The 27,139-nt window shown below is 38.7% G+C and overlaps 1 protein-coding gene across 1 annotated transcript in view; it reads right to left on the bottom strand.

The window, feature by feature from the left end:
• LOC306882852 (HEAT repeat-containing protein 5B-like) overlaps positions 1-27,139 on the bottom strand; it is a 104,952-nt gene that overhangs the window by 50,352 nt on the left and 27,461 nt on the right. Inside the window, exons 7-18 of the mRNA XM_079437815.1 lie at positions 25,735-25,889; positions 23,399-23,648; positions 21,679-21,834; positions 19,583-19,833; positions 17,138-17,249; positions 10,329-10,481; positions 10,139-10,238; positions 8,446-8,555; positions 6,936-7,099; positions 3,704-3,879; positions 2,349-2,454; positions 1,603-1,793 (exon numbers count right to left, since the gene is read on the bottom strand). Of these exons, the coding sequence (XP_079293941.1) occupies positions 1,603-1,793; positions 2,349-2,454; positions 3,704-3,879; positions 6,936-7,099; positions 8,446-8,555; positions 10,139-10,238; positions 10,329-10,481; positions 17,138-17,249; positions 19,583-19,833; positions 21,679-21,834; positions 23,399-23,648; positions 25,735-25,889 (1,924 nt within the window). The remainder of the gene's footprint in view (positions 1-1,602; positions 1,794-2,348; positions 2,455-3,703; positions 3,880-6,935; positions 7,100-8,445; positions 8,556-10,138; positions 10,239-10,328; positions 10,482-17,137; positions 17,250-19,582; positions 19,834-21,678; positions 21,835-23,398; positions 23,649-25,734; positions 25,890-27,139) is intronic.

Below are 27,139 nucleotides of genomic sequence, written 5' to 3'. Positions count from 1 at the left end.
GATAAGAATTAGCCTTCCCGTGATGATAACAATAAAGTCTAGTTGTTGACATATTTCTGTGTGTGACCGTGCGGAGCGTCATCGCAGAAGGAGGACATGAAACTGAGGAGGGGTTTATCGCTAAATGAGGAGCTGCCTCTACAATCTAGAACTTGTTTGGTCAGAGCGAAATAAATAAATAAATAAATAAATAAAATAAAAAAATATATATATATATATAGGTCTGTGCAATGAATAAATGTACTACAGAAGCATGTGTGCGGTAAAGTTGTGCATGTGTATGAGCCCGTTTACAAACCTGTTGTCCAACAAAGAGATTTACTGACATACTTTTACTACAAATTCACTACATAACATCAGTCTATTGTTTGAAATAACTTATTTTTGTAACCAGACGTGGTTTCATATCACAGAATAAGGCAGAAATCATAAAAGTTTGTAGTATTCTATATAGTGATAAAGACTATGTCAATTAGCATTGCATTATAAATATACTTATTCTTATAACAATACCCTAGATGGCTTGAAGAACACAGATAAACCATATATTGTCAAAATCGTGTGTTTGTCTTCATGTTTGATCAGTTTAAGCATTTCTATCTTCTTTTTACTCCACTACAGCGATAGCTGGATCAGTCATCAGTTCTATTACTTCTGTGATGCATATGCTGAGTTTACGAGCAAGGGCGCCCTCTGGAGTTCAGTATGAACAAAACAGACATTATATTATGTGTGTGCTCACACAACACCCTATTTTTGGTAAAAAATAGGAAAGATAATACTTCTCTCTAAAGAAACAGGACTTTTTTTTTGTCTCTCAGTGGATGCATATGATTTATCATCATTGATGTCATTATTGCAATAAATACCAGAAAATGTCGCCCATCCCTAGTCCCTAGAGACCCGAGGTATGTAAATGTCAAAGTATATTTTTCCTGCACAGCAATATTTACATATCTGATGACTAAATACGTGCAATGCATCTTTATTCCTCGAGGTGGCACTGTTTGATACACAATGACGATGTGATGTTTCACTCATAATTACCAAAGGCATAAAACAAAAGAATATCAGCAAAAATTGAACTGGTTTGAATGGCTTTACTGCAGAGCAATTACTGTATGCAATGAGAAAATATAAATGCCACTGTCATGGTGGATGTGGTGAATAAGCTGCCAGAATACTGATTTTGAAGTCATTGAAAACGATAATTTTGAGAATATGGTTGATATCGCGAATATGAGCCAGATGCTGGATGTACTGTGGAAGTGCACTCTAACGATGACAGCGATTGTAAAATTATCTGTTCAAATTGAACCCTTCTACATTTCAGAAGATAACGAAATATACTTTATTTTATTTGTCTGTAATTGTACTTAAAATATAAAGAGAGGTTTTTGCGATTGCAGCAGCAGTTAGAGATCCATCCATGCTAGATATATAGGTCTGGGTCGCTAAAGACCTGAATATGTAATAATGATTGGTGAAACATTCATGCATTTAAGGGTTAATTGTGATGTTTTGAATGTGAAGAGGAAGACTGTGTGCAAGACACGTTCTTGTATTCAGTCATACTGTTGCTGGAGGTTTGCGCTTGCATACTTGTCAAAGCTGTGCTGTGCCATCCTGGCGATGAAGGAAGCTTCTCCCACGACTTGTGCCATCCGGCCCAGAGCCTCTCCAGCAGCGCAGCGCAGGATGGGGTTGGGGTTGTCCAGCGCGCCCATCACCAGCGCTAGAGCAGATTTACGCACCTCCTCCGGGCCGAGACTGCTCTTGTTCTCAGCCAGACCCTGTACACACACACAGAGGCCAATCAACATTATTAATAGAGATGAAACGGTATGAAAATTTCTGATCACGATTATAGTGACCTAAATCATCACAGTTATCATCAGTATCAGTGTGCTGGAAATGTTCAAAAAGTACTGACACAAATCATTTCATGAAGTTTTGTACTTAAAATCAACAAACAATAGATAAAATGACCTTTTGTTTGCATAAACACTAAAACAATAATATTACTAATGATGGCTGGATTTTCAAATGACAACATGACTGACAACAGTTTATATAATAGCATGAACAAAATATTCAAATAAAGCTTTGAAAAAGTGTCATAAAATGGTAAACCTCACATTTCAGCCTTTCAATAAATAAGTCAAAATGATAATTGATTAATAAATGTATTTTATCTGCTCCATAAATAATTCAGCATTGAATTCAGTGATGTCATCGTCCAGCTCAGTTCAGATCAAATAGTATCTGTGGAATCAGGTCGACTATATCGCTGGAAATTAAATTCTATTATATGTTGATGAAGTGAACTTAAGCAGATATTCAGTCACCTTGAGAGCGCTCAGCACCGCAGTGAATATGTTCAACTGCACAGCCTGCTGACGGACTCCTTTAGCTTGTTTAATGCATTCAGCAAAGTGATCCAGCATTTGCAACCTGGAATAGACAACAAGACATGAAATAAATCACAAACAATGATCTGTAACGAGAGGAATGGCTAATGATATGAACCTGTCAGACCAAGTCATGTTTTTCTTTATTGAACCAAACAAAGCCAAGCATCCTTGCTAAATAAAAATATTGATTTCTTAAAGCGGTCATCGGACGCAAAATTCACTTTTACAAGTTGTTTGAACATAAATGTGTGTACACATCCACCCTATAATTATGAAGATCCACCTAGTGTTTTTTAAAATCCCCATAAGTCATAAGCAGCATCTCAGATCAAGCTGTTCACAGATGCTTGGCAAAGTTACATCACTTTGTACAGGCCCCTCCCACGATTGTTGATTGACACTAGCGTTTTACCTTAGACCCGTCCTGAGTGAACCGTCATCAGTCCACCATTGTTTCACCGCCGGAGCAGGTTTAGACAAGAATGTCTACCAAGCGACTGAGGTGTTTTGTTGTTGATGTAATGAACATAGCAGTCGTCATTTACTCCTGACATCTGAGCCGCTGAAGATGCAGTGGATTACCTTTGTTTTTGAAGTGAACGCGCCCCTGATCTACCTAAATGTGTCTATGTCTGCGTGAAAAATACTGTAGAACTCATTATGATCAGTGATGCTGTCTGCACCGGATGTGGCTCGACACGACAAATCCTGACAGTAAACCGATGCCTCGTTTTATTTATGACGTACTGACAAAGTAAAAACGATCCGCAACGGTTGCTTTGTTGCGTCCACTACACTACATTAAGGTTGCCTTTGTTGAGGGTTTATAAAGGTGTTTGTTAATGACTAATAAATCATTTACAAACACATTTTAAATCATTTTTGAGCAATAACCACGTGAATAAGATTGGTGACTTTAACAGAAGAGAGGGGCGGGGTGAGCAGTAGCTCATTAGCATTTAAAGGGACATGCACTGAAACGACTCACTGTGAACAGAGCCGTTTATGACAGGGTAAAAAGGGTGCTGTTTTACACTACCATTGAGAAAGTTTAGCCAAACTATGTTATAGACTTTATTAAGACCTTAAAGAATCATACCAACTTGTGGAAAATTGGCATCTGATGACCCCTTTAAAAAAATTAAAAAAAAACCTGCACTGATCCTTTATCTTTTATATGGTGGTGGTTTTGAACTTAAATATTCAGATAAAGCCAAAGTCCATTTGTCTGTGACCCCAAGTAAAATATAGAAAGTAAAAGGCCAACACAATGCTGAGTGGAAAAGTACCTGTGTTTGAAAGAGACGTGGGGAAAGACGACTCCAAACAGAGCGACGGAGGCATCGATCACAGACACACCGAGCGGCAGCGGTCCAGGCACGGCCTCCACGGCTGGGATGCGCAGGTAAATGGAGGACGGGTCGTGTTCGAGAGCGCCGCTGCCTGATGCGCTGTTGGGCTGCAGCTGCGGCACACAAACACATCACAAACACTGTGTTAAAGTCATGCTGAATAGATCCTGTGCACTAAAACTGCAGAGAATTACTAAAGGCCAAGCACAGGGGTTGTAATGTGAGATATAAAATGCACCGTTGCCAGTACTGGCGCTCCCTATACACAGTGTGCGAAGTTGCATAGGGCACCAAGTCCCGGGGGTTGTGGGTGCACCATCTAGACATACACACACACAGTATATATACACACACATACATACACACACACAGTATATATACACACACATACATACACACACACAGTGTGTGTGTGTGTGTGTGTATATATATATATATATATATATATATATATATATATATATATATATATATATATATATATATATATATATATATATATATACATACATACATACATACATACACACACATATACACTTATATAAATACATGTATATGCACATACATATATATAAAATACAGAAATTGAAACTGAAATTATTCAAACACTAAATTCTAAATTAAATATAGATGAATCCTTAAATCTCAAAATTCAAGAGAGATTCAAGTTTTTATTTGTCAGATACACAATTATACAGAGTATAACCAGCAGTGAAATGTAGGTCAGGTCCGCTCCAAGGACAGTGCAATTATAAAGTATACAAATATTAAGAAAAAGAAAAGTAGAAAAAAATAAAATAAAATAAAGATAAAAAATATAAATATGAATGTGCAGGTCAGTATGTTGTTGACTTAAATAGTAATAAAGAGGAATGTGCAAAAAGTTGTACAGGGTATTTGAATAGCAGCAATATGAGGTAGAGAAAATTATGAATAGCTTATTGATATGGTGATATTTACATGGAGTCATGTGATGTTATGACACAGAGTTAGAGTTTAGGAGCCTGATGGCCTGGGGGAAGAAGCTCCTCCTAAGTCTCTCAGTTTTTGCCATCAGGCTACGGAAGCGCTTACCAGATGGAAGCAAAGTGAATAGCTGGTTACCAGGGTGATTAGAGTCCTTGATTATTTTAACAGCTGTATTTTTGCAGCGTTTGAGGTAGATGTCCTGCAGAGAGGGGAGAGCAGACCCTGAGATGCGCTCAGCTAAGCGCACAACTCTCTGTAGTGCTTTGCAGTCCTGATTGGAGCTGTTTCCATACCACACTGAGATGCACTGAGTCAATACACTTTCTATGGTCCCTGAATAGAAAGTTTTCAGGATTGCTGGTGAGACCCTGAATTTCCTCAGCTGTCGCAGATGGTACAGTCTTTGCCTGGCTTTCTTAACCTGTGTTTGGATGTGTGTAGTCCAAGTCAGGTTCTCGGAGATGTTTACACCGAGGTACTTGAAGCTACTCACCCTCTCCACATGGGTCCCACTGATCATAAGAGGAGTGTAGGGCTGCTGCTGTCTCTTCCTAAAGTCCACGATCAGCTCTTTAGTTTTGCTCACATTCAGAGAGAGACAGTTGTCCTGGCACCATGATGTGAGTCTCTCTACCTCGTCGTTGTTGGAGATGAGGCCCAGAACCATAGTATCATCAGCAAATTTGATAATAGATGTGGAGCTGTGAGAGGATAAAATCTATAAAAGTTTCCTCTTTTTTCTTAGATTAACATCACAGCAGCTGGTTTTTAGGTTGTTTTGGCTGCTATTACTTTAAGAGCTGTCACTGTTGAACGTGATGTGTATCTGACACGCATCAAATGTTCTCTCAACTCCCTTCACCTTTTCTGACACACTTCAGGTCTTAATAATGAGGCTCAATAATGAGCTGATAAGTTGAATCGGGTGTGTTTGATGAGGGAGACAGTGCTGGGCTCCAGGACAGTTTTGAAAACTATTTCAGAGACATGTTCTTAAATGTGACTCATGTATATATGTGTGTGTGTGTGTGTGTGTATATATGTATATGTATATTTTACATGCATGCACAGTTTTAAGGCAGCTTTATTCACCTTTTGGTAACTTCATGACTTAACTGACCACGACACTGCATGCATGTAGTTTATTTTGCACGCTGATATGAAAAAATACAGTCTACAGAAAGCACAGTACAGTTTCTGCGCTCGTTTGACTCACACCTGGCGTGGAGGTGAAGTTGGAGCACGCATCTGAAACGTCTCCGGTTTGATGTGGTCATAAAGACATTCTGTGACTGAATAAATGCACTACTTGTCAAGAGAAAAAGTGGCAGAAACAGCAGTTGTGAGGGGTGGCCAACCCTAGCTCCGCCCCTGCGTTAATTGCATCAAACGGAAAAAATTAATCACCTGCATTAACGCGCTAATTTTGACAGCACTAATGTATGTGTATATATGTTTGACTGTGTGTGTGTGTGTATATATAAAAAAAATGCATTTTACGGAGGCAGTAGGCTACGCACACGTGAAGCATCAATCCCGCATCCGCGCCCGCCCTCACCCCATGTTTGTGGTTGAATGCAAATGATCATAACTGATAGACAACTATGCCCAGGCAAAGACATCAGCAGTCCCGCGCCAAAATAAGAAAAAGAAACAAAAAAGCCCAAGATGAAGCCTGTGCATCACTTTCAGGTAATTCGCGTTCATAATCCTGTGAAACTTTTGAAACAATGAGGCAATAATAATTGGTTAATTAATAATAATAATCATAAGATTTCATTGAATACATAATGTAACACAAAATAAATAATTTATATACATTACATTATTACAAATGCCTGCAAAGGAGCCAAAGGCCTGGTAATTGCTGTTGTTACACTTACAGGACAATCAAATCCTTGTTTAATATTGACCAAACATTTAATTCATATATCCACTTAATCTTTCATTTCTGGCCACCTTTTCAAGATTGAAATGCAACAGCCTCTTTAATTTCTTTAACAAAAACGTGGACATCACAACCCTTACGAAAATTACCTATCGTAGTACAACTGCTTAGTTTTCTCTTAAGTGATATTTGAATGCTTAAGACAATAAAATCAATCAGACAACTGTATTAATAAAATCATAGCAGCGGCCCAGACAGTTGTTATTCACCCAATAAAGGACCTTTTCTGCAAATCGTTAAAATAATTACCTGATCTTCAATGGACTTATGATCTGTTTCCTGAAGCCACGAGCCCATCAGCACGCTGTCGTCGTAATGACAGAGCGAGCGCAGCAGAGATGTGGTGGTGTTGGCCGAGTTATCTGTGAGCGTGAACTCTGCCACCAGCTCCCTCAGAAGAGCGTTAAAACTGCCTGTCAATCATGGGGAAATCATAACTCATAATCAGCTCTCATGTCTAGGGCTGGGTATCGTTCAAAAATGTTCGATACCGATACCTTGAGTTCGATACCGGTTCCTGAACGATACTTTTTTCGATACCAGTTTTATGAAATCAGTTTTAATAAGATTATATTATCTAAAAAAACTTTGGTTTTATTTTTTTCAGCTTGTTGACATGTATACAGACTCAAAGACTCATCTCCTGAGCCACTGCACAAAGGAACAAAATATAGCCAACACAATAAATCAGCGCAAATAATTTTAATAAAGCTCAAATAGTTTTCAGTTTACACTCGTGCGTGCTCGTTTTAAAACGCATAGCTCAGACAGAATCATTTATTGTTGGTTGTTAAAGACTTCAAGAAATTTAAAATCTTTATCCACTTTCATAAGTGGATGTTTTATTTTCTTTCACCATATGTTTTATTGTTATTAAATTCTGGTGTAGTATGTCTAATTATTTGAATGCATAACAACTACTTTGTTTATTCAAATTTATTCTTAAAACAGCCTTATGAAATGTTTTCTTTTTCCTCAGAAATTCTGTGTTCTGTATCTGGCATAAATGAAGGCATAAAACATTAATTTCATTTAATTTCTTTTAAATTATTGAAAATAAAACTATTTATTTTGGCAAACAAAATTTTACCATTAAAATTAAAACATGGAAGAAATGTTGTGTGATCATTACTTAAAAAATAAGAGTTTTAATAATTTTAATAGTAGCCTAGTAGTAGCAGTATGTACACTCTGCTGAACAATATTAATATATTTCTGCCGCAGTGTCTTCCGAGTAAAACCGAACTTTTATTTTGACGGGTTTCCGGGAATACCTTTACAGTTCTGTGTGTATATGATATTACGCAAGTTTTACTCAAATCAAATGGTAAAATGCTCATGAAGTGACTCTCAGAGCAGTTCTGGAGCTGTTGTTCATGTGTTTATGTCCTCATTTAGTGAGGCGGCAGACGCTGAAATGTCACGCGAGCTTCAGTCTGTGTCAAGTAAGCGAAACTGCGCGATATAGAGAGCAGACTGCTCCGTACGCTTTCGTCTCGCGGAGGTCAAACACTGATCAATCAGCGCCGCGTCACTTCTAGTCAAACACACCTAGTGCTGCAGGATTATTGGCTCACTGACGGTGATAAGATTAACCCCTTAGGTATCCAAATTTGGTACCGAACGACAAGACGTTTTTCGATACTCGGTGGTATCGAGGCAATTCGGTCGGTGCCTAAAAAGTATCGAACTCGATACCCAGCCCTACTCATGTCATCAGTGCTGTCAGCAGCAGTGTAGCTGTTTGTGAAGGACTTGCCTTCGTATGTCTTAGGCGGCAGCAGAGCCAGTATGTCGTAGAGTCGCAGTCGAACCATGGCAGCGCTGGCCTTCAGCTGAGCTCCGTGAACCTTGATCACTGCAGGAATGCTGCACGACAAAAACACATGACTGTGATGCGGTTTGTGCATTTTAGCACAACTGTGCAAAAAATAAACACTGCCACAGCACAACATGAGATGGCTCAACACATCTTTTAAAAATCTTACTAACGGTACACCACGTTTTATCCAGGTCTTATGAAAAAAATGTGTAATTTTGAATTTTCATACCTTAATTCAGGCTCTCTCACAATTCTGAGTTTATATCTTAAAATGTTGAATTAACTCAAAGAACTGCCAACCTGCCTGATTTTGTCGACAAAAGGATTTGTCCGAATCACAAAATGTATTTTATGAACAAAATATTTATTTTGTAAATGGAATGTGATTTTGTGTATTAAGGGGTAGTCGTGGCCTAATGGATAGAGCGTCGGTAACCTGAGGTTGTGGGTTCGAGTCCCCGGCCGGCAGGGATTGTAGGTGGGGGGAGTGAATGTCCAGCGCTCTCTCCACCCTCAATACCACGACTGAGGTGCCCTTGAGCAAGACACCGAACCCCCAACTGCTCCCCGGGCGCCGCAGCATAAATGCCCACTGCTCCGGGTGTGTGTTCACGGTGTGTGTGTGTGTGTGTGTGTGCACGTTGGATGGGTTAAATGCAGAGCACAAATTCTGAGTATGGGTCACCATACTTGGCCACACACCCCTTCAAAAAAAAAAAATTCAATTAAAATTAAATGGAATGGAATGTACCAAGACATTTCTTCAATGCAATATGAATTTTGGGATGCAGATCGATTATGTAAAAATTATATAAACTCAGAATTCAGAGGGGAAAAAAGGGAATTGTCAGATTGAAACTGAACAAAAACCTCACTGGATTATTACAATTAATGGCAAAATGAATGTTTGGAAATGTAAACTGATATTTCCTACTAACACACTACAGCAAAAGATTGAAATAACTGACTTAAAACCATTTTTAGCTGCTGAAGATACTAGTGCTCTAATCATTCTGGCCACCGCTGTAGATGTTTTGGATTCGCTTCAATTAAATCTGTATGAAATTGACATCACAGTAAATGATCCAGATCTGTTGAATTTTAGTTTTAGTCACCTGATGGAAGCAAGATGAAATGTGACCCTGCAGCACAAAAGCAGTCATGAGTAGCACAGGTATATTTGTAGCAATAGCCAACAATACACTGTATGGGTCAAAATGATCAATTTTTATTTTATGCCAAAAATCATTAGAATATCAAGTAAAAATCATGTTCCATGAAGACATTTTGTAAATTTCCTACCATAAATATCAAAACTTGATTAGTAATATGCATTGCTAAGAACTTTATTTGAACAACTTTAAAGGTCATTTTCTCAATATTTAGATTTTTTTGCTCCCTCAGATTCCAGATTTTCAAATAGTTGCATCTCAAACCATACATCAATGGAAAGATTATTTATTCAGATGATGATGATGTATAAATCTCAATTTTAGAAAATTCACCCTTATGACTGGTTTTGTAATCTAGGGTCACAAATATGATATCATACACCAAGCACTTCTCAGTTCCTATGATTTCAGCTCATCAGTGCTGAGCGGTGGCATAAACACTGTGCAGCATCACTCACTGAGACATCATGGTCATGGCACACTCGATGGGCGTCATCAGTCTGCGGATCACGTCCTCTGTCAGCAGCTCTGGACAATGAGCCACGAAACTGCGCATGGCTGTGAGGAACAAGCAATATGAGTTATTCACAATGCAGATTGAGAGAAACAGCAGAGAAGGTGATGGATGGATGATTTGAGGTGTTTTACCGCACAGAGCGCCGGCACGACCCTCCAGCATCACCTGCCAGCTGAAGGAGTCTCCTCTGGCCTTCTCGGCCTCCATCTCCTTCTGAGAGCGAGGAAACACGTTACGCCACAGCAGCAGCATCTTCGGCAGGTGGTAGCGCACTAAAGACGGTCCTGAGAGGATGACCACAGGTTCATGTGTTCAGGTTAGGGCTGCAACATTATATTCCAGTATTCGGTTTTAAAAAATAATTTTGCTTGAGTCGAGTAATCTGCTAAATTTTGTTCTGTCCAGGCTGGACTATTGAAATGCTCTCTTGGCAGGTCTTCCAGCCAGTTCTATCAAACCTTTACAATTAATCCAGAACGCGGCAGCAAGTCAAAAAGAATGCACGTCACTCCTCTGTTCATCAATCTGCACTGGCTACCAATAGCTGCTCGCATAAAATTCAAGGCATTAATGTTAGCCTACAAAACCACCTCTGGCTCTGCACCCCTTCACCTAAATACATTACTTCAGACTTATGTGCCTCTAGAAGCTTGTGCTCTGCAAGTGAACGTGGATTTATTGTTCATCCCAAAGAGGTAGAAAACCACTTTCACAGACTTTTACATTAACTGTTCCCTCCTGGTGACCTGCCCAACTCAATCCCAGCAGCTGAGTCCCTAGCCATCTTCAAGAATCGACTAAAAACACATCTCTTCCATCTTTATTTGACCCTCTAACTCTAGCTCTCTCTATTCTAATTCATTTCCTAAAAAAAAAAAAAAAAAAACTAACACTAGCTTGCGCGATTCTTTTTCTATTTGATCGGTTTTCTTTTTATTTACTTTTTTTAAAAACCTTGCTGCGTGTACTGCGTTAGGCTAATTGAGACTTGTTATAGCACTTGCATATCATTGCTTTTTTGTTGATTTTGATTGCTTCTATTCTCCTCATTTCTTAGTTGCTTTGGATAAAGCGTCGGCTAAATGACTAAATGAAAATACCAGAAGTGGTGCATTTCAATATCTTTGTGGTTTCATTTCACATCAATATCTTTCTCAATATGCTAACTGTTCATCAAGATTTCAAAATAAAACCTCAAACCCTCGCTCTGAGTGTACACATTCTGATGTCCACATATTTAAGAAATTAAAGATTAAGTGGACATTTGAATCAAATGATGTTTGGTAAATTTTAAACAACCTATAGATAAAAGGCATATAGAACAGCCACAGGCTCAGCACCCTCCTACTTCCACTCACTATTACGAATCTACATCCCCTCCAGAAGTCTGAGATCTGCTAGTGAGCGACGCCTTGTGGTACCATCACAGAGAGGCTCAAAATCACTCTCCAGAACATTCTCGTTCACCATTCCTGGCTGATTGAATGATCTTCCCACCCCTATCCGGAATTCTGGATCCCAGTCAATCTTCAAGCAACAAATGAAAACTCATCTCTTTCGACAGTACTTGACTTCATCGATTGCTTCTATCTGTCCCTGTCTGTCGTGCTGCTGAGAGGTTTGCGATTGTAGCTCCGTGTAGCTTCGCTTTTCTGTTGAATCTCTATCTTACTTTCACTCTCTGTTGTTTAAAGTGATAATATATAACTTAATTCCCACCATATTTCTGGTATTATCTGTCAAACTAATTTGATCATTCGCTTTTTAAAACCGTGAGTGCAGCGCGCGTGCAGTGCGTTAACCGGTTAGCTTGTCACTCGCTGTTCCATTCGCGTTTCTATTCGCGCCTAGTATCGTTTTCTTTTTTCTCGCTCCGTTTTTCACAAGTTCATCAAACAACAGTGGTAAGCAAATCATTCTTCAATCACGGTGAGTAATGGCTTCTTCTCCTGCTATTGTTGTTTGCACTTCATGTCACATGTACAGTTTATCTCTCTCTGTCGGCGACGAGGGATTCACATGTGATAAATGCAGGGATATAGTTAGGCTGACAGAGAAGATTTTAGAACTAGAGACACGCATCCAAACTTTAGTTGAGGACAGTAAGAATGTGAGGGCTGTAGATACTGCTTTGGATGCGACTAGCTCAGGGAGTCCTGTACATTGTTCGGTTCCGGTAGAGCCCGTGCAGCAGGGCAGCTGGGTGACTGTGAGGCGGCCTAGTCACGGGTCAAAACACCACTCTTCTGCTCGGATCAGAACATCAAACAGGTTCTCCCCACTCAGTGACGCACCCACTGAGAAACCTGATGAAAGTGCTCTAGTAATTGGTGATTCTATTGTACGGAACGTGTAAATAGAGACACCAGCCACCATAGTCCAATGTTCACCGGGAGCCAGAGCGCCTGACATCTTAGCAAATTTAAAAGTGCTGGCTAACGCTAAACGTAAATTCAGCAAGATTGTTATCCACTTCAGGGCTAATGATGTTCGACTTTGCCAGTCGGCGATCACTAAATATAATGTTAAAGAGGTGTGTGAACTTGCAAGTACGATGTCAGACACTGTAATATGCTCTGGTCCGCTCCCTGCTTACCGGGGTGAAGAGATTCATAGCAGACTGTCGTCACTCAATGGCTGGATGTCTAAGTGGTGCCCGCAGAATAACATAGACTTTATAGACAATTGGAAGAATTTTTGGGGCAGACCTGACCTGTTGAAAAGAGATGGTCTTCATCCCTCTTGGGATTTTCTCTCTAGAAATATGGCACATAGTCTTAGAGTTCGTACTTGACTAACTGGGGCCCAGGTCAGGAAGCAGACAGACTGGCTAAACCGACCGTCTGCTAGCCGCCTCACATCACAGAAGTCAGTTAATTCTCAGCACATAGAGACTCTTTCACCTAGATATCACACTATAGAGACTGTGTCTGTTCCCCGAACTAGAAAATACAGACAACATCCAAACCAAAGTAAGAGTAACAATTGAATTTATGTTCAACAAATAAAAAACAGATATAATACAGATAAACAAATGATAAAGCTTGGCTTATTTAATATTAGATCCCTTTCTACAAAAGCACTTTTTGTAAATTATATGATCACTGATCATAAACTAGATGTGGTTTGTTTGACAGAAACCCGGCTAAAACCAGATGAATATATTACTTTAAAGGAGTCTACCCCCCAAGATTACTGCTATAAAAATGAGCCACGTCCAAAAGGTAAAGGGGGAGGTGTTGCCACAATTTATAGCAATATTGTCAGTATTTCTCAGAGGTCGGGTTTCAAGTATAATTTGTTCGGAAAAATGGTGCTTCATATAACGTTATCCAAAGAAACAAGTGTTAATGATAAATCCCCTGCGATGTTTGTACTGGTTACTGTATACAGGCCACCAGGGCACCATACAGACTTTATTAAAGAATTTGCTGATTTTCTAACTGAGTTAGTGCTGGTTGCAGATAAAGTCCTAATTGCTGGTGATTTTAATATCCATGTTGATAATGAAAGAGATTAGTTGGGATCAGCATGTATAGACATTCTAAACTCCATTGGTGTTAAACAACACATTTCAGGACCTACTCATTGTCGAAATCATACTCTAGATTTAATACTGTCATATGGAATTGATGTCAGTGGCGTTGAAATATTGCAGCAGAGCAATGATATATCAGATCATTATCTAGTTTTGTGTATATTCCATATAGCTAAAGCTGTAAAGCCAACTCCTTGTTACAAATATGATAGAACCATCACTTCTACCACAAACGACTACTTTATAAATAATCTTCCTGATTTATCTCAATTCCTCAGCATATCCAATAGCTCAGAACAACTTGATGATGTAACAAAAACTATTGACTCTCACTTTTCTAGCACTTTAGATACGGTTGCTCATTTACGCTTAAGGAAGATTAAGGAAAAGAGTCCAACACCGTGGTATAATGAGCACACTCGGGCCCTAAAGAGACCAGCCCGGAAAATGGAGCGCAGCTGGAGGAAAACAAAATTAGATGTATTCGGTATTGCTTGGCGGGAAAGTACCCTATCCTACAGAAAAGCATTAAAAACGGCTAGATCTGCTTTACGTCTCTTTTAGAAGAAAACAAACAACCAAGTATTTATTTAATACAGTGGCAAAATTAACAAAAAATATAACATCAGCAGGTGCAGACATTACCCAGCAGCACAGTAGTAATGACTTTATGAACTACTTTACTTCCAAGATTAAAACTATTAGAGATAAAATTGTAACCATGCAGCTGTCAGCCACAGTATCGCATCAGATAGTGCACTATAGATCCCCTGAGGAACAATTCCACTCATTCTCTTCTATTGGAAATTAAGAATTGTATAAACTTGTTAAATCATCTAAACCAACAACCTGTATTTTAGACCCTGTTCCATTTAAGCTCCTAAAAGAGGTGCTTCCAGAAGTAATAGATCCTCTTCTGAATATTATTAACTCATCATTGTCATTAGGATATGTCCCAAAAACCTTCAAACTGGCTGTTATTAAGAAAACACAACTATGTTCCTTCTTAGAGAAATATTATGTGTGTGAGGATTTCCAGTCAGGTTTTAGACCATATCATAGTACTGAGACTGCTCTCATTAGAGTTACAAACGACCTGCTTTTATCATCTGCTTTTATCTATCATCTCTCTATTAGTGCTATTGGATCTTAGCGCCGCGTTTGACACTATCGACCACAACATTCTTTTAAATAGACTTGAAAATTATGTTGGCATTAGAGGAAGTGCACTGGCATGGTTCAAATCGTACTTATCTGACCGCCATCAATGTGTGGCAGTAAATGAAGAGGTATCATACCAATCACAAGTGCAGTATGGAGTACCTCAAGGCTCAGTACTTGGCCCCTTACTTTTCACGCTTTACATGTTACCCTAGGGAGATCTCATTAGGAAACATGGTGTTAGCTTTCACTGTTATGCTGATGATACCCAGCTCTATATTTCTTCGCGACCTGATGAAACTTACCGATTTTATATGATATCAAAAACTGGATGACTAGCAATTTCTTACTGCTAAAGTCTGAAAAAACAGGGGTGTTAATTATTGGACCAAAACCTTTTGCATGTAATAACCTAGATCCCTATCTAATACTTGATGGCTGCTCTGTAAATTCTTCGTCATCAGTTAGGAACCTAGGCGTACTTTTTGATAGCAATCTTTCCTTCGAAAAACATGTTTCTAGCATTTGTAAAACTGCATTTTTCCATCTTAAAAATATATCTAAATTACGACCTATGCTCTCAATGTCAAATGCAGAAACATTAATTAATGCATTCATGACCTCGAGGCTAGATTATTGTAATGCTTTATTGGGTGGTTGCTCTGCACGTTTAATAAACAAACTCCAGCTGGTTCAAAATGCAGCAGCTAGAGTTCTTACTAGAACCAGGAAGTATGACCACATTAGCCTGGTTCTGTCAACACTGCACTGGCTCCCTATTAAACATCGTATACATTTTAAGATCTTGCTAATTACCTATAAAGCCCTGAATGGTTTAGCTCCTCAGTATTTGAGTGAGCTCTTATTGTATTATAGTCCTTCACGTCCGCTGCGATCTCAAAACTCTGGCCATTTGATAATACCTAGAATATCAAAATCAACTGTGGGCGGGAGATCGTTCTCCTATTTAGCTCCCAAACTCTGGAACAATCTACCTAACACTGTTCGGGAAGCAGACACACTCTGTCAGTTTAAATCTAGATTAAAGACCCATCTCTTTGACCTGGCTTACACATAATACACTATCGTATTTCTATAATTCAAATCCATTAAAGGATTGTTAGGCTGCATTAATTAGGTCAACCGGAACCGGGAACACTTCCCAAAACACCTGATGTACTTGTTACATTGTTAGAAGAATGACATCTACACTAATATTAGTCTGTTTCTTTCTTATTCCAAGGTCACAGTAGCCACCCAGATCCAGACTGTATCCAGATCAGATGGTGGATCAGCACCTAGAGATGACCTCTACAGCCAGGACACCTATGAGCCCCAGAGACTGACCCCCAGTGAAGACCCTGTCTCCAAGACGGCCATCGGGACAAGACCACAGGAACCAGATGAGTCCTTTGCACAATCTGATTCTGCTTTAGTCTAGATTTAAACTGCTGATTTTGTCTGGCCAGAGGAGAATGACACTATTTCGACAAACGACTTCCCCGTCTAAATACTGTAAAGCTGATATAAAGACACCCAGCTCTATATCAAGCCGATGTAAAGCTGCTTTGACACAAATTGCATTGTTAAACGCGCTAAACAAATAATATTGACTTGACTTCATCCTAAACTTAAAAAAAAAATAACCTATTTATTCCTTCCCTTGCTAGCTTGGTACTTATTTGAACAATGCCTGAGACTTGGTGTTACGAGCACTTCCTCTGTCTGATTGCCTCTTTGGGATGAATCGCTTTATGTATTCCCCAATTGTAAGTCGCTTTGGATAAAAGCGTCTGCAAAATGACTAAATGTAAATGTAAACAAGGAATAGATTGCGCAGTAAACTGTAAAACAATCGTCAGGCCATTGGTGTCCTCTGCAGGCCTTTGTTAATGTGTAATATGCATTAGCTTTGTTTATAATACATTGAGTATTTTAAAAGTTTTGTTCAATAAAACCATCTGATTACTTGCTTTTGATACTTTATTTGAACTGATTATTGCCTAATTGCTATTATGTATGTAAAAGCTATTCTTTGCTTAGGTCTATTTTTATTACCACCAAAAAATTAATTAGAATTATCTGATTACACGATTAATCGTCAGAATAATTGTCAGATTACTCGATTAATCGTCAGAATAATTGACAAATTACTCGATTACCAAAACAATGTTTAGTGACAGCCCTAGTTCAGGTGTCCTTGTGCTTCTAGCCGGAGTCTGAGGGAAGGGATGGACTCACCTAAGGCCATGAGGGCTCCTAACAGCAGCCAGCCCGCTTGAGTGCGCTGGAGAGACAGACGGCTGTTCTGGGCTGTGGAGCGCAGCAGATCTTCTGCTATACTCACCACCATCTGAAACACATTCAGCTCAATTATACCACAGTAATCTGATAGCAGAAGCATAGGTGTTGCTCTTCAGGAATCTGCAATAGTAGCTTGAGTTTCTGCAGTGATTTAGTTTGAGACCATTTTTTAGCCTTTTTGTGAAACTTCTGATAAAACTGGCTTCTATAGACCAAGTCGTTGTTTGCAAACAGTGATGACGCTTTCTTTGTGGGCGGAGCCTATCTGGTGGCAGACAATTACAGTTTTCAAGTAGCAGTCTATGGAAGGTATGGAATAGAATAAAAAAAAAAGGTAAATTTGAGTTTATATTTCAAAATTCTAACTTTACTCTCACAATTCTGAGAAAAGAACAACTCGTCATTCTCTCTTTTCCCCTCGACTCAGAATCATGAGTTTATATCCCTGACTTCTGGCTTTTTTCCTCAGAATTGACAAACTCGCTATTTTTGAGTTAAATCGAGTTACAAAGTCAGAACTAGGAGATATAAACTTGCATTCGCGAGAAAAAAGTCAGAATTGTGAGAAAATAAATGAATGTTATGTAAAATGTTAATAGTAATAGGTTTAAGTAGTATTTTGTGCTGTAACTGTAGGGCTGATACAATACGTCCGCTATGAACTGCATGTGTGAATATTATGTAGACTTTAACTAAAAATCAAATTTATGCTTTAAAAGTAGAGTAATCATAGCAGTTTTCATCCACATCCTGTCCATTGCTGCGTTTAGCTTCAAATGGTGTCTTTGACGACAGTATTCTATTAAAATGATTTGCATTCCGATTCCAACATCCAAAGGCACAAAAATATTTTCTCTTAATCCATGGATTCTACCCGTTTCCCTCCACTTGTTACCAGTGTTTTTCTGCCGCCATAATGCGTGTGCAGTAATGCGTTTACACTACACAATAACTTTGTTGGGAACTATGTAGATTTTACCTTGATAAAAATGTTATTTTTTAAGAGAAGGCAGAGTTGGAATGTCACGACAGGCATGACTCATTTACAGCATTATTATCAGCAAGTGTGTCGCATTACTATTTAATAAAAGATGTAATATTGTGTATCGTCTAAAAATATCGGAAGTTTCCTTTCTTTGGTTTTAAGGCTTAACCTGAAATTAGAATTATGTGACCCTATGCCTTATGTTGAAATAATGCATTTTAATGAATAAAGGAGGTGAATTTGTTAAATTATTGCATTATATTGTATGTTAATGAAAATGGTATTTCTATTGCTTCGAATAAATAGACTTGAAATGTAATGACTTGTGACTGCTGCGTATGATGATGACAATGCTTTTTACTGAATAAAAGTAAAATATAAATATTTTAATAAATAAAAAGGTCATCTTTCTATGGCTTCCAGATTTCAACAAATATATTACATTTTAGTGACTAGTATCAGTGTTATGCATGTTTTTTAACTGAACAGAATTAATGCTCTTTTTCACTGGGCAATGTAAACTGACTATCGCAGAACTGTAAAGCCTGCCACTGACGTCACTGCCATTGTATGAATGTCTGAGGTGCCTCATATGAGCCAAGTTAGCCGTTAAGCTTTCTCCAATGGTAATTAATACAGACAGCATAAATGGGTATCATGAGCTGCACGCGTGTAGATGAACACAGAGCTGTGCTTTACTCTGAAGCATACAGTCCAATCAAAATTTATTCAGACACCTTCAACCTTTCTCAAATTAGATCAGTTTATTGCTATAGTTTAGAAAACAGTAATAAAATATGAGAAGAGCTTAGAGTTAACTGTCAGTTTTAAACAAATTGATCTTGATAATGTCAGATAACTTTGAGAGAAAGGTATGTAACGAATTTGGTTGAATAGCTGTCAGCTGTTAAATTTAAGAACATAATTAGATAAAACCAATTTAGCTCAACCAATCACCAAGCAATGCTTCATTCTGTTCAGTCTGTGGTGGAAAAAGATCACATTAGCAATTAAAGAAAAAACACTTGAGCAAAACATGATCCGCTCAAAGTGTCTGAATCATTTTTGCTCCCAAATTTTACTGCTAGTCCACTGTATGAAGAATTTGTGTATAATATGTCACAGTTCACTTTATTTTGCTATCCTCACTTACATTAATTAACTATAGTGCCCTGCACCCAGTAGTAAAAAAAATAAATAATAAATAAAAAAATATATATTATATCTGGTGTCTGAATAATTTTTTGTTTTGACTGTATTAACTTACTCAAATCACAACTTTTGCAATTTGATATATTTGCAAGCCATAATGAACTACTGACTGGGTGTATAGTGCAGCCCTTGTTATAGTCTAGATGACATGTTTCACTGGCAGTGTGGGGACTGTAGAGTCAGACCTTGCCCTTGGAGTGTGGGATGCCCAGAGGACACTGATGCACGCCCCCCAGCAGAGCGGCCATGGCGAAGCTGTAGCCGCTCACAGCCTCGGGAGAGTTCTTCAGGTTGTTGATGCACTCGGCGCAGCGCTCCAGGAGAGGCGTGAGCTGGTACGGCAGAGCCACAGCGACGCAGCGCAGACACCAGGCCGCAGCCAGACGCGCAGCCATGCTGGGGTGCAGCAGCACCGACGTGACCGTCTCCAGCAGACCTGCCAACACCAGCACAACATGCCCAGAGAGTGAGTCTGTGCACAGGGACAACGCTGCAGAGCTCAAGAGTGCACCAGTGCACATCCGGAAGACTTTTGCTTACCTTAAAACACAAATGTGACCCTGCAGCACAAAAGCAGTCTTAAGTCACAGGGGGATATTTGTAGCAATAGCCAAATATACATTGTATGGGTCAGAATTATCCATTTCTCTTTTATGCCAAAAATCATTAGGATATTAAGATCATGTTTCATGAAGATATTTAGTAAATTTCCTACAGTAAATATATGAAAACTTCATTTTTGATTAGTAATATGCATTGCTAAGAACTTCATTTGAACAACTTTAAAGGAGATTTTCTCAATATTTAGATTTTTTTGCTCCCTCAGATTCCAGATTTTCAAATAGTTGTATCTCAGATAAATATTGTGCTATCATAACAAACCATACATCAATGGAAAGATTATTTATTCAGCGTTGTATAAATGTCATGATGTAAAATCTCAGATGATGTAAATATTTCTAAAAATTTACCCTTATGACTGGTTTTGTGGTCCAGGGTCACAAGTGATATTTTTAATAAAGACAGATTTCTGTCCCTCCATTTAAAGTCCATCTCTCTTAAAGCTTCAAAAAGTTCATAAAGAGATTGCCAAAGAAATCCGCATCAAAGATGGTAAACATAAGCTCAAAAGACATGAGAGAGCAGTCCTCATTGGTTCTTGCATGTCAAGCACACACATTTGAACTTTGCTTTACCATATTTCATCTGCTCAGCAGCACACGTACATGTGAATGAAAGCTTAACCTGTTCATCATCAAGTGTCTCTTCAGAAGACTTGGATTAAGCTGCTTGATTCGTATGGATTTTTGAAGAGTCAATCGTTTGCTAGAATGGACTTTCAATGGAGGGAAGGCAATGTCTCAGGTTTCATTACGAATATCTTCATTTGTGTCTTGAAAATTAATTACAGTCTTATGGGTTTGGAACGACATGATGGCAAGTAAATGATGACAGAGGCTTCAATTTTGGGCAAACTGTCCCTTCAAATAAGTGTATGATTTAGTGTAAAAATGATTATAAATATAAAATACATTTCATTTTAAGCACTTCAGCTACAGACAAGCTACCCTTCTGATGTAGAAGCTACTTTACAAGATACTAAGAAAATGTGGCCCATTACTGTGAATCTATGTAAAAGTGCAATATTTTTACTGTGTAAGATTATTATGTAACAATTATGTATAAAGCAATGTTTAGTCTATGTATTATTCATTTTTATCAACTAACATGAAAATAATTTATGAATAAACAATGCACTTACATAAAGCACATCAAATATAGTGTAAACAGGACAGCCAATGAATGAGGTTTGTTCTTCTGCATCAAGCAAGCATGATTGAGCTTCTGTTGGCCATGTTTAATGTGCTCTATATTGGTGTGTGTTGATCAGTTTATAAATGAAGAAAATTATCATACAAAGCGATGATGTCCCCTCAGATTAAACTGCTTGATTCATATGGTCTCCTTTTACAATCTCAACGGCCTGGTCTCACAGACAGGCCTTAGACTAAACCAGGATTAGGCCATGGGTCAATTAGGACATTCACCGCAAGTCATTTTTATAAACATTACTGATGGCAGTGGTTTTTTTTGGTGTTCACATCAACATTTCTAGTAATGACTGAGATAGCTGTGGCTGATATTTCACTTGAGCATTGAAGGTAATTATATTTAAACATCCAAAGACTTCTGATTTTGAATTTTGTCCAGCTTGGGCAAGGCTGGCACCCTGTTTTTTGTACCATAATGCAACACAGTGTGGTTAAGTGCTCTTTCCTACCGACAGACGGCTCCTGGATCAGAGGGGAAGCTGTAGCGCTCAGACTCTGGACCAAACTGCCCAGCTCTTTCAGAGCACACACCATCACATGCTGGCTGGCCGACACGTCTGCGGCCCCGGCCCGGCCCTCACCGCTGGGGTCATTCACTACAGACTCTGTGAGAGAGAGACGACACACGGTCACGAGAACACAGCTTGCTGTCTTTAAATCAGATTTATCTGAATCTCTACAACTAATGAGTATGTAGATCTCGTCACAACTATTAAAAAACATAGGGTAACACTTTAATTTAAGGTGTCCTTGTTACACATTACATGTACTTACTATTATAATATAACAATAAATTAAGCATAATTACATGCAAGTAACCCTACTCCTAACCATAAGTACATATAATACGTAAATGTAGTTACACTACCAGTCAAAAGCTTTTGATCAGTAAGATTTTTGTAACATTATAAATGTCTTTATCATCAATTTAAAGCATCCTTGCTAAATAAAAGTATTAATTTCTATAATTTCTTTGCCAAAAAAAAAAAAAAAAGATACTGACTCCAAGCTTTTGAATGGTATAGTTAATAATGTTACAAAAGCTTTTTATTTCAGATAAATGCTGATCTTTGGATCTTTCTATTCATCAAGTCAAGTCACCTTTATTTATATAGCGCTTTTAATGTAAATTGTGTCAAAGCAACTGCACAGTATCAAAAAAGGAAATTAGTGTGTTAATAATGTAAAATTACAAGATTAAAAAAAAAGATTTTCAGTTAAAGGCATTTCATTATTGAATTGAGTGATGTCATCATCCAGCTCAGTTCAGGTTAAATAGTGTCTTTTCCAGCGATATCGTCGACCTGATTGCAATGGCAATGCAGTGGCCCCAACTAAGCAAGCCAGAGGCGACAGCGGCAAGGAACCCAAACTCCATCAGAGACAGAATGGAGAATAAACCTTGGGAGAAACCAGGCTCAGTCCAGTTCTCCTCTGGCCAAACAATCCAGCAGTTCAGTTCCTGAATCAAAGAATCCTGAAAATAATTTACTCAAATGTTTTAAATATTGATAATAATAATAATCAGAAATGTTTGTTGAGCAGTAAATCAGTATATTAGAATGATTTCTGAAGATCATGTGACTCTGAAGACTGCAGTAATGATGCTGGAAATACAGCTGCAGATCACAGAAATACATTATAATTTTAAATGTATTCAAATAGAAAGCAGTTTTAAATAGTAAAAGTATTTCACAATATTACTGTTTTTTCTGTATTTTAGATCAAATAAATGCAGGTTTGGTGAGCAGAAGAGAATTCTTTAAAAAAAAAAGAAATAATAATTAAAAATCTTGCTGTTCAAAAACTTTTGACTGGTAGTGTAATAATATTACTCTGTACTCAAATGTAAAATTACACTGTAACAAAAGACACCTTAAAATAAAGTGTAACCAAACATAGTATCTGAAACTCTAACGCCACTCATGAATCCACTTGCATGAAAAATGAAAATCTGTCATGTGACCAGAGACCGACTGTCTCCAATGACCTTCAAATTGTGTTTGAACAAATTTCCTACTGTATCCAAGAAGAATGTGAATGTGTTACAGCAAAGGAAGGAAATATTTTATGTTGAAACTGAATCTAGATCTTAATCGGACAATGCCAATGTAGCTCAAATGCAGATTTCAGACACACGGATGAGACTGACTGAGATCTCCATCTTACCCACGGCTCTCATCTGTTTACTGATGGCCAGGCAGATCTCCTTCGCTGCAGCTATTTGAGCTTTCTCGCCCAGCAGACCACCCAGCGTCGCCCGCAAGGCGAAGGACACGCAGCGGCGGGAATACACAGCCTCCACGTGAGTCTGCGTGGCCCGCGGATGAGCCACCAGCTCCAGCAGGTGAGATAAAAACACCGCAAAATTACGCTCCAACCACTGCCCGCCCAGAGTGGTGACGAACACAACATATGCCTGTGCAGAGAGACATGAGCAAACCATACAGTCAACATAACCTCCACTGAAACAGCTTCTGTTGCTTTATGGTTAATCAAATCAAAATTAGAGGTCGACCGATGTATCTGCTTTGACGATTAATCGGCACGATAGTTGATTGCTGGTAGTGCAACACGATATATCGGTACTAAAACTGTATCGCAATACCCTACTTTTAAAAACGGCACGACTCTGCATTTTACTAGTACTGTTTGTCTTTCTGTGGCTCTAATAAAGTCTGTATGCTTCATATAGAGTTATAATATAGATTGCACTTTCTCTTTCCATTTGCTCTGTTTATTTAAAGAACTTCAAACTCATCCATGCCACTTTGTTCATTCCTGAAGGCAACTTTTGCCTGTATGGTGACTGTTTTAGACCGCCGCTCGAGTCGAACGCGATGTGTGTGATAATCACAAGTGTTCTAAAACAGAAGCATATAAAGTGTGAGAGCATGCATACAATATCCTTATGTATGTAATGCCAATGCTATGGCCTTTGTGTAGATATTTAAAAATGGCCATCTTTAAGCATGACTGTTGAAATGAAATGGGAACACTTTAAATCCATTTTTAACATTAAGATTTAGGAATGCATGGTATTATAAGAATGGGCCGATAATGGCTTTAAAATCTAAATATAAAAAATTATGAAAAAATGATGTCTTGCCGACAAGAGTAATACATTAACTGCTCAGGGTGTGCTAGTAGATCACGTCAGCACTGTGGCTCATTCTTGAAGCAAACTTTAGCCTGAATGATGATTAGTAAAAAGTAAAGTCGTGACGTATTGTCAAGTATGGTGACCCATACTCGAAATTGGTGCTCTGCGTTTAACCCATCCAAGTGCACACACACAGCAGTGAGTAGTGAACAAATCCACACACACACACACACACACACACACACACACCGTGAACACACACCCGGAGCAGTGGGCAGCCATGCTGCGGCGCCCGGGGAGCAGTTGGGGGTTCGGTGTCTTGCTCAAGGGCACCTCAGTCGTGGTATTGAGGGTGGAGAGAGCGCTGAACATTCACTCCCCCCACCTACAATCCCTGCCGGCCGGGGGCTCGAACTCGCAACCTTTCGATTACGAGTCCGACTCTCTAACCATTAGGCCACGACTTCCCCAGATTAGATTCACTGTTTTGGATCGCTGCATTTAATGTGTGAAAGCACTGCAGAATGATGCGTTCGCTGTGTGATAGAGTCAACCGTAATAGCACTGCAGCGTATAAAAATTACTAACATGGCACTTAAACTACATTTTATATACTGATGTAATGTTATATTTTTAAACAAATCATGAGCTCTAAAAGATTTTCTGAATTTTTACAACTCTTGCTCTAGACCGTTTACAAATGATCAATCTTAAAATAAAATGTTAAGGTCACCACTGCATCTTTCTGGAAAACAAATGCAACAATTTATATAGTTTATTTATAGTTATTTACAAGCCTTCAGTGTACTGTTATTATAAGATTATAGAAAATTATATTCATTACTATTTATTTAATTCTAACAAACAAGTTCTTGTTAAAAACTAACTAAAATTCAAAAATAATTTGCTTATAATTTCTGCACAGAAGAGACATGGTATTGTTTCCAAACAAAAGGAAATATCGGTATCGGCTATCGGCCAAAATGAGTTGAAAAATATTGGCATATCAGACATCGGGAAAATCCAATATCATGCATCCCTAGATTAATGAAAGCTGTATAAAGTATTGTTCCTTGTTAGAGTCAGTTAATTTGAACATTTACCATCACTAATACATTTTACATGTTCAAGTTTCTTCTGTTAACATTAGTTAAACTAACTTTAATGATCAATATAATAATCAATATTAATATTTTTGTTCATTTACAAAGTATGGTTCAGTACGGTGTTAAAAATAGTAAAGCACTATCGGTTGATTAATCGTACCGGCCAGTGTGGTCCAACCTTGCTATGGGTAAAATCCACTATCGGTCGACCTCTAATCAAAATCATGGTTTATCAGACTGAACGTTAAGCACTAGTCATGAGTTTCCGAGGTCAGAGCGATGGTTTCCGGTCTCACCTGAGTGACGCCGACCCGCACCTCTCGGCTGACTGACGCTCCTTTCAGCATCTCTCCTCCGCTCTTCAGGAAGCCAGAGCCCCCTCGCAGGAAGCCTGTGGCCATCAGCTCCAGAACCTCCTCTAGAGTCGCCCGCTTCACGTTCTGACGCATGACTGACACGCAGCAAACACAACAGCTCAACTCACATATCACTGACAAATCACTCCCAATGAGTGTGGAGTACAGACACAACACTGGGACCTCTGTGTAGATCTCACTAGAAAACACTAGAAGCTTGACTGATTTAAGATTATTGCCACATCAGCTTCACAGGCAAACAAAGATTATACATTAGATAAACAATACATTAGTGCACAATACAAAATACAAAAATTAAATAAAGCAACCATAAAAACGTTTTGTACATAAAATTATATAAAAGATTCTTTAAAGGTGCCATAGAATGAAAAACTGTCTTTACCCTGGCATATTTAAATAATAACAGTTCTGTACATGGAAATGACATACAGTGAGCCTCAAACACCATAGTTTCCTCCTTCATATGTAAATCTCGTGATTAAAAAAGAGCACTGAAAAACAGGCGAATCAGAACATAACACCGACTGTGACGCAACAGTCGCGATCACTACGCCCCCAACATTTGCATAAACCCGCCCTTGTTCTAAGCCGGCCGAACCATCAGAAGCTCTGCAGGTATTGTAAATAAAAAGCGCGGACAACAGCGAAAATAACACAATAAATGTTATGTTCCAGGCCGTGCAGGGGGTGTGAAGTGCAGGGATGGGTTGGTGTCTGTATTCAGAAAGGCACAGAAAGCAAATAACGCGAGCCACTAAAGGGACATGGTTAGCTCCTTGCTAGCGGTAGCCTGTTACAGTACATAAGATTTCACTCTCAGTAAGGAGAGATGAGGATGATGGCGAATGACTTACAGATCCTGAGCACCACTGACAAGCATCTGATCTTGTGAAATGTGTGGTAAGTACTGTTGCTCCATAATGTAAACATAGTTTGTGTGATCGCATCTCTTGAAAGTGAACTATAAACGCGATCGATGGATCGTTCAAAAGCAGTTTCAATGCCTCGCATATTAATAACGGCTCCCTGATGCCCGCGTTTTATATACAGTATAATTACCCGACGATATAACTGCGAGAGAAAGTATTTAAATATATATTTTCCTCCCTGTGCTTCCTTCTTGCTGATGAGCCGTACTGTGAAACAGCCAATCAGAGCAGAGCTCATTATTATTCATGACCCTGCCAAATAAGCCAATAACAGACCGTTTCATTCTAGGGAGAAATCCTAGGGTTGTAAATGGACATGTAAAATCGCTTCTGGAGATTTTGTGCCCTTACCTAAGCCACATACCTTCTGTGTAGATATCAGAGAACAATTTAAA

Source organism: Barbus barbus (assembly GCF_936440315.1).
Source record: "Barbus barbus genome assembly, chromosome: 16".
NCBI lineage: Eukaryota > Metazoa > Chordata > Actinopteri > Cypriniformes > Cyprinidae > Barbus > Barbus barbus.
The sequence above is the reverse complement of the archived record's forward strand: the minus strand, read 5'-3'. Positions and strand labels throughout refer to the sequence as shown.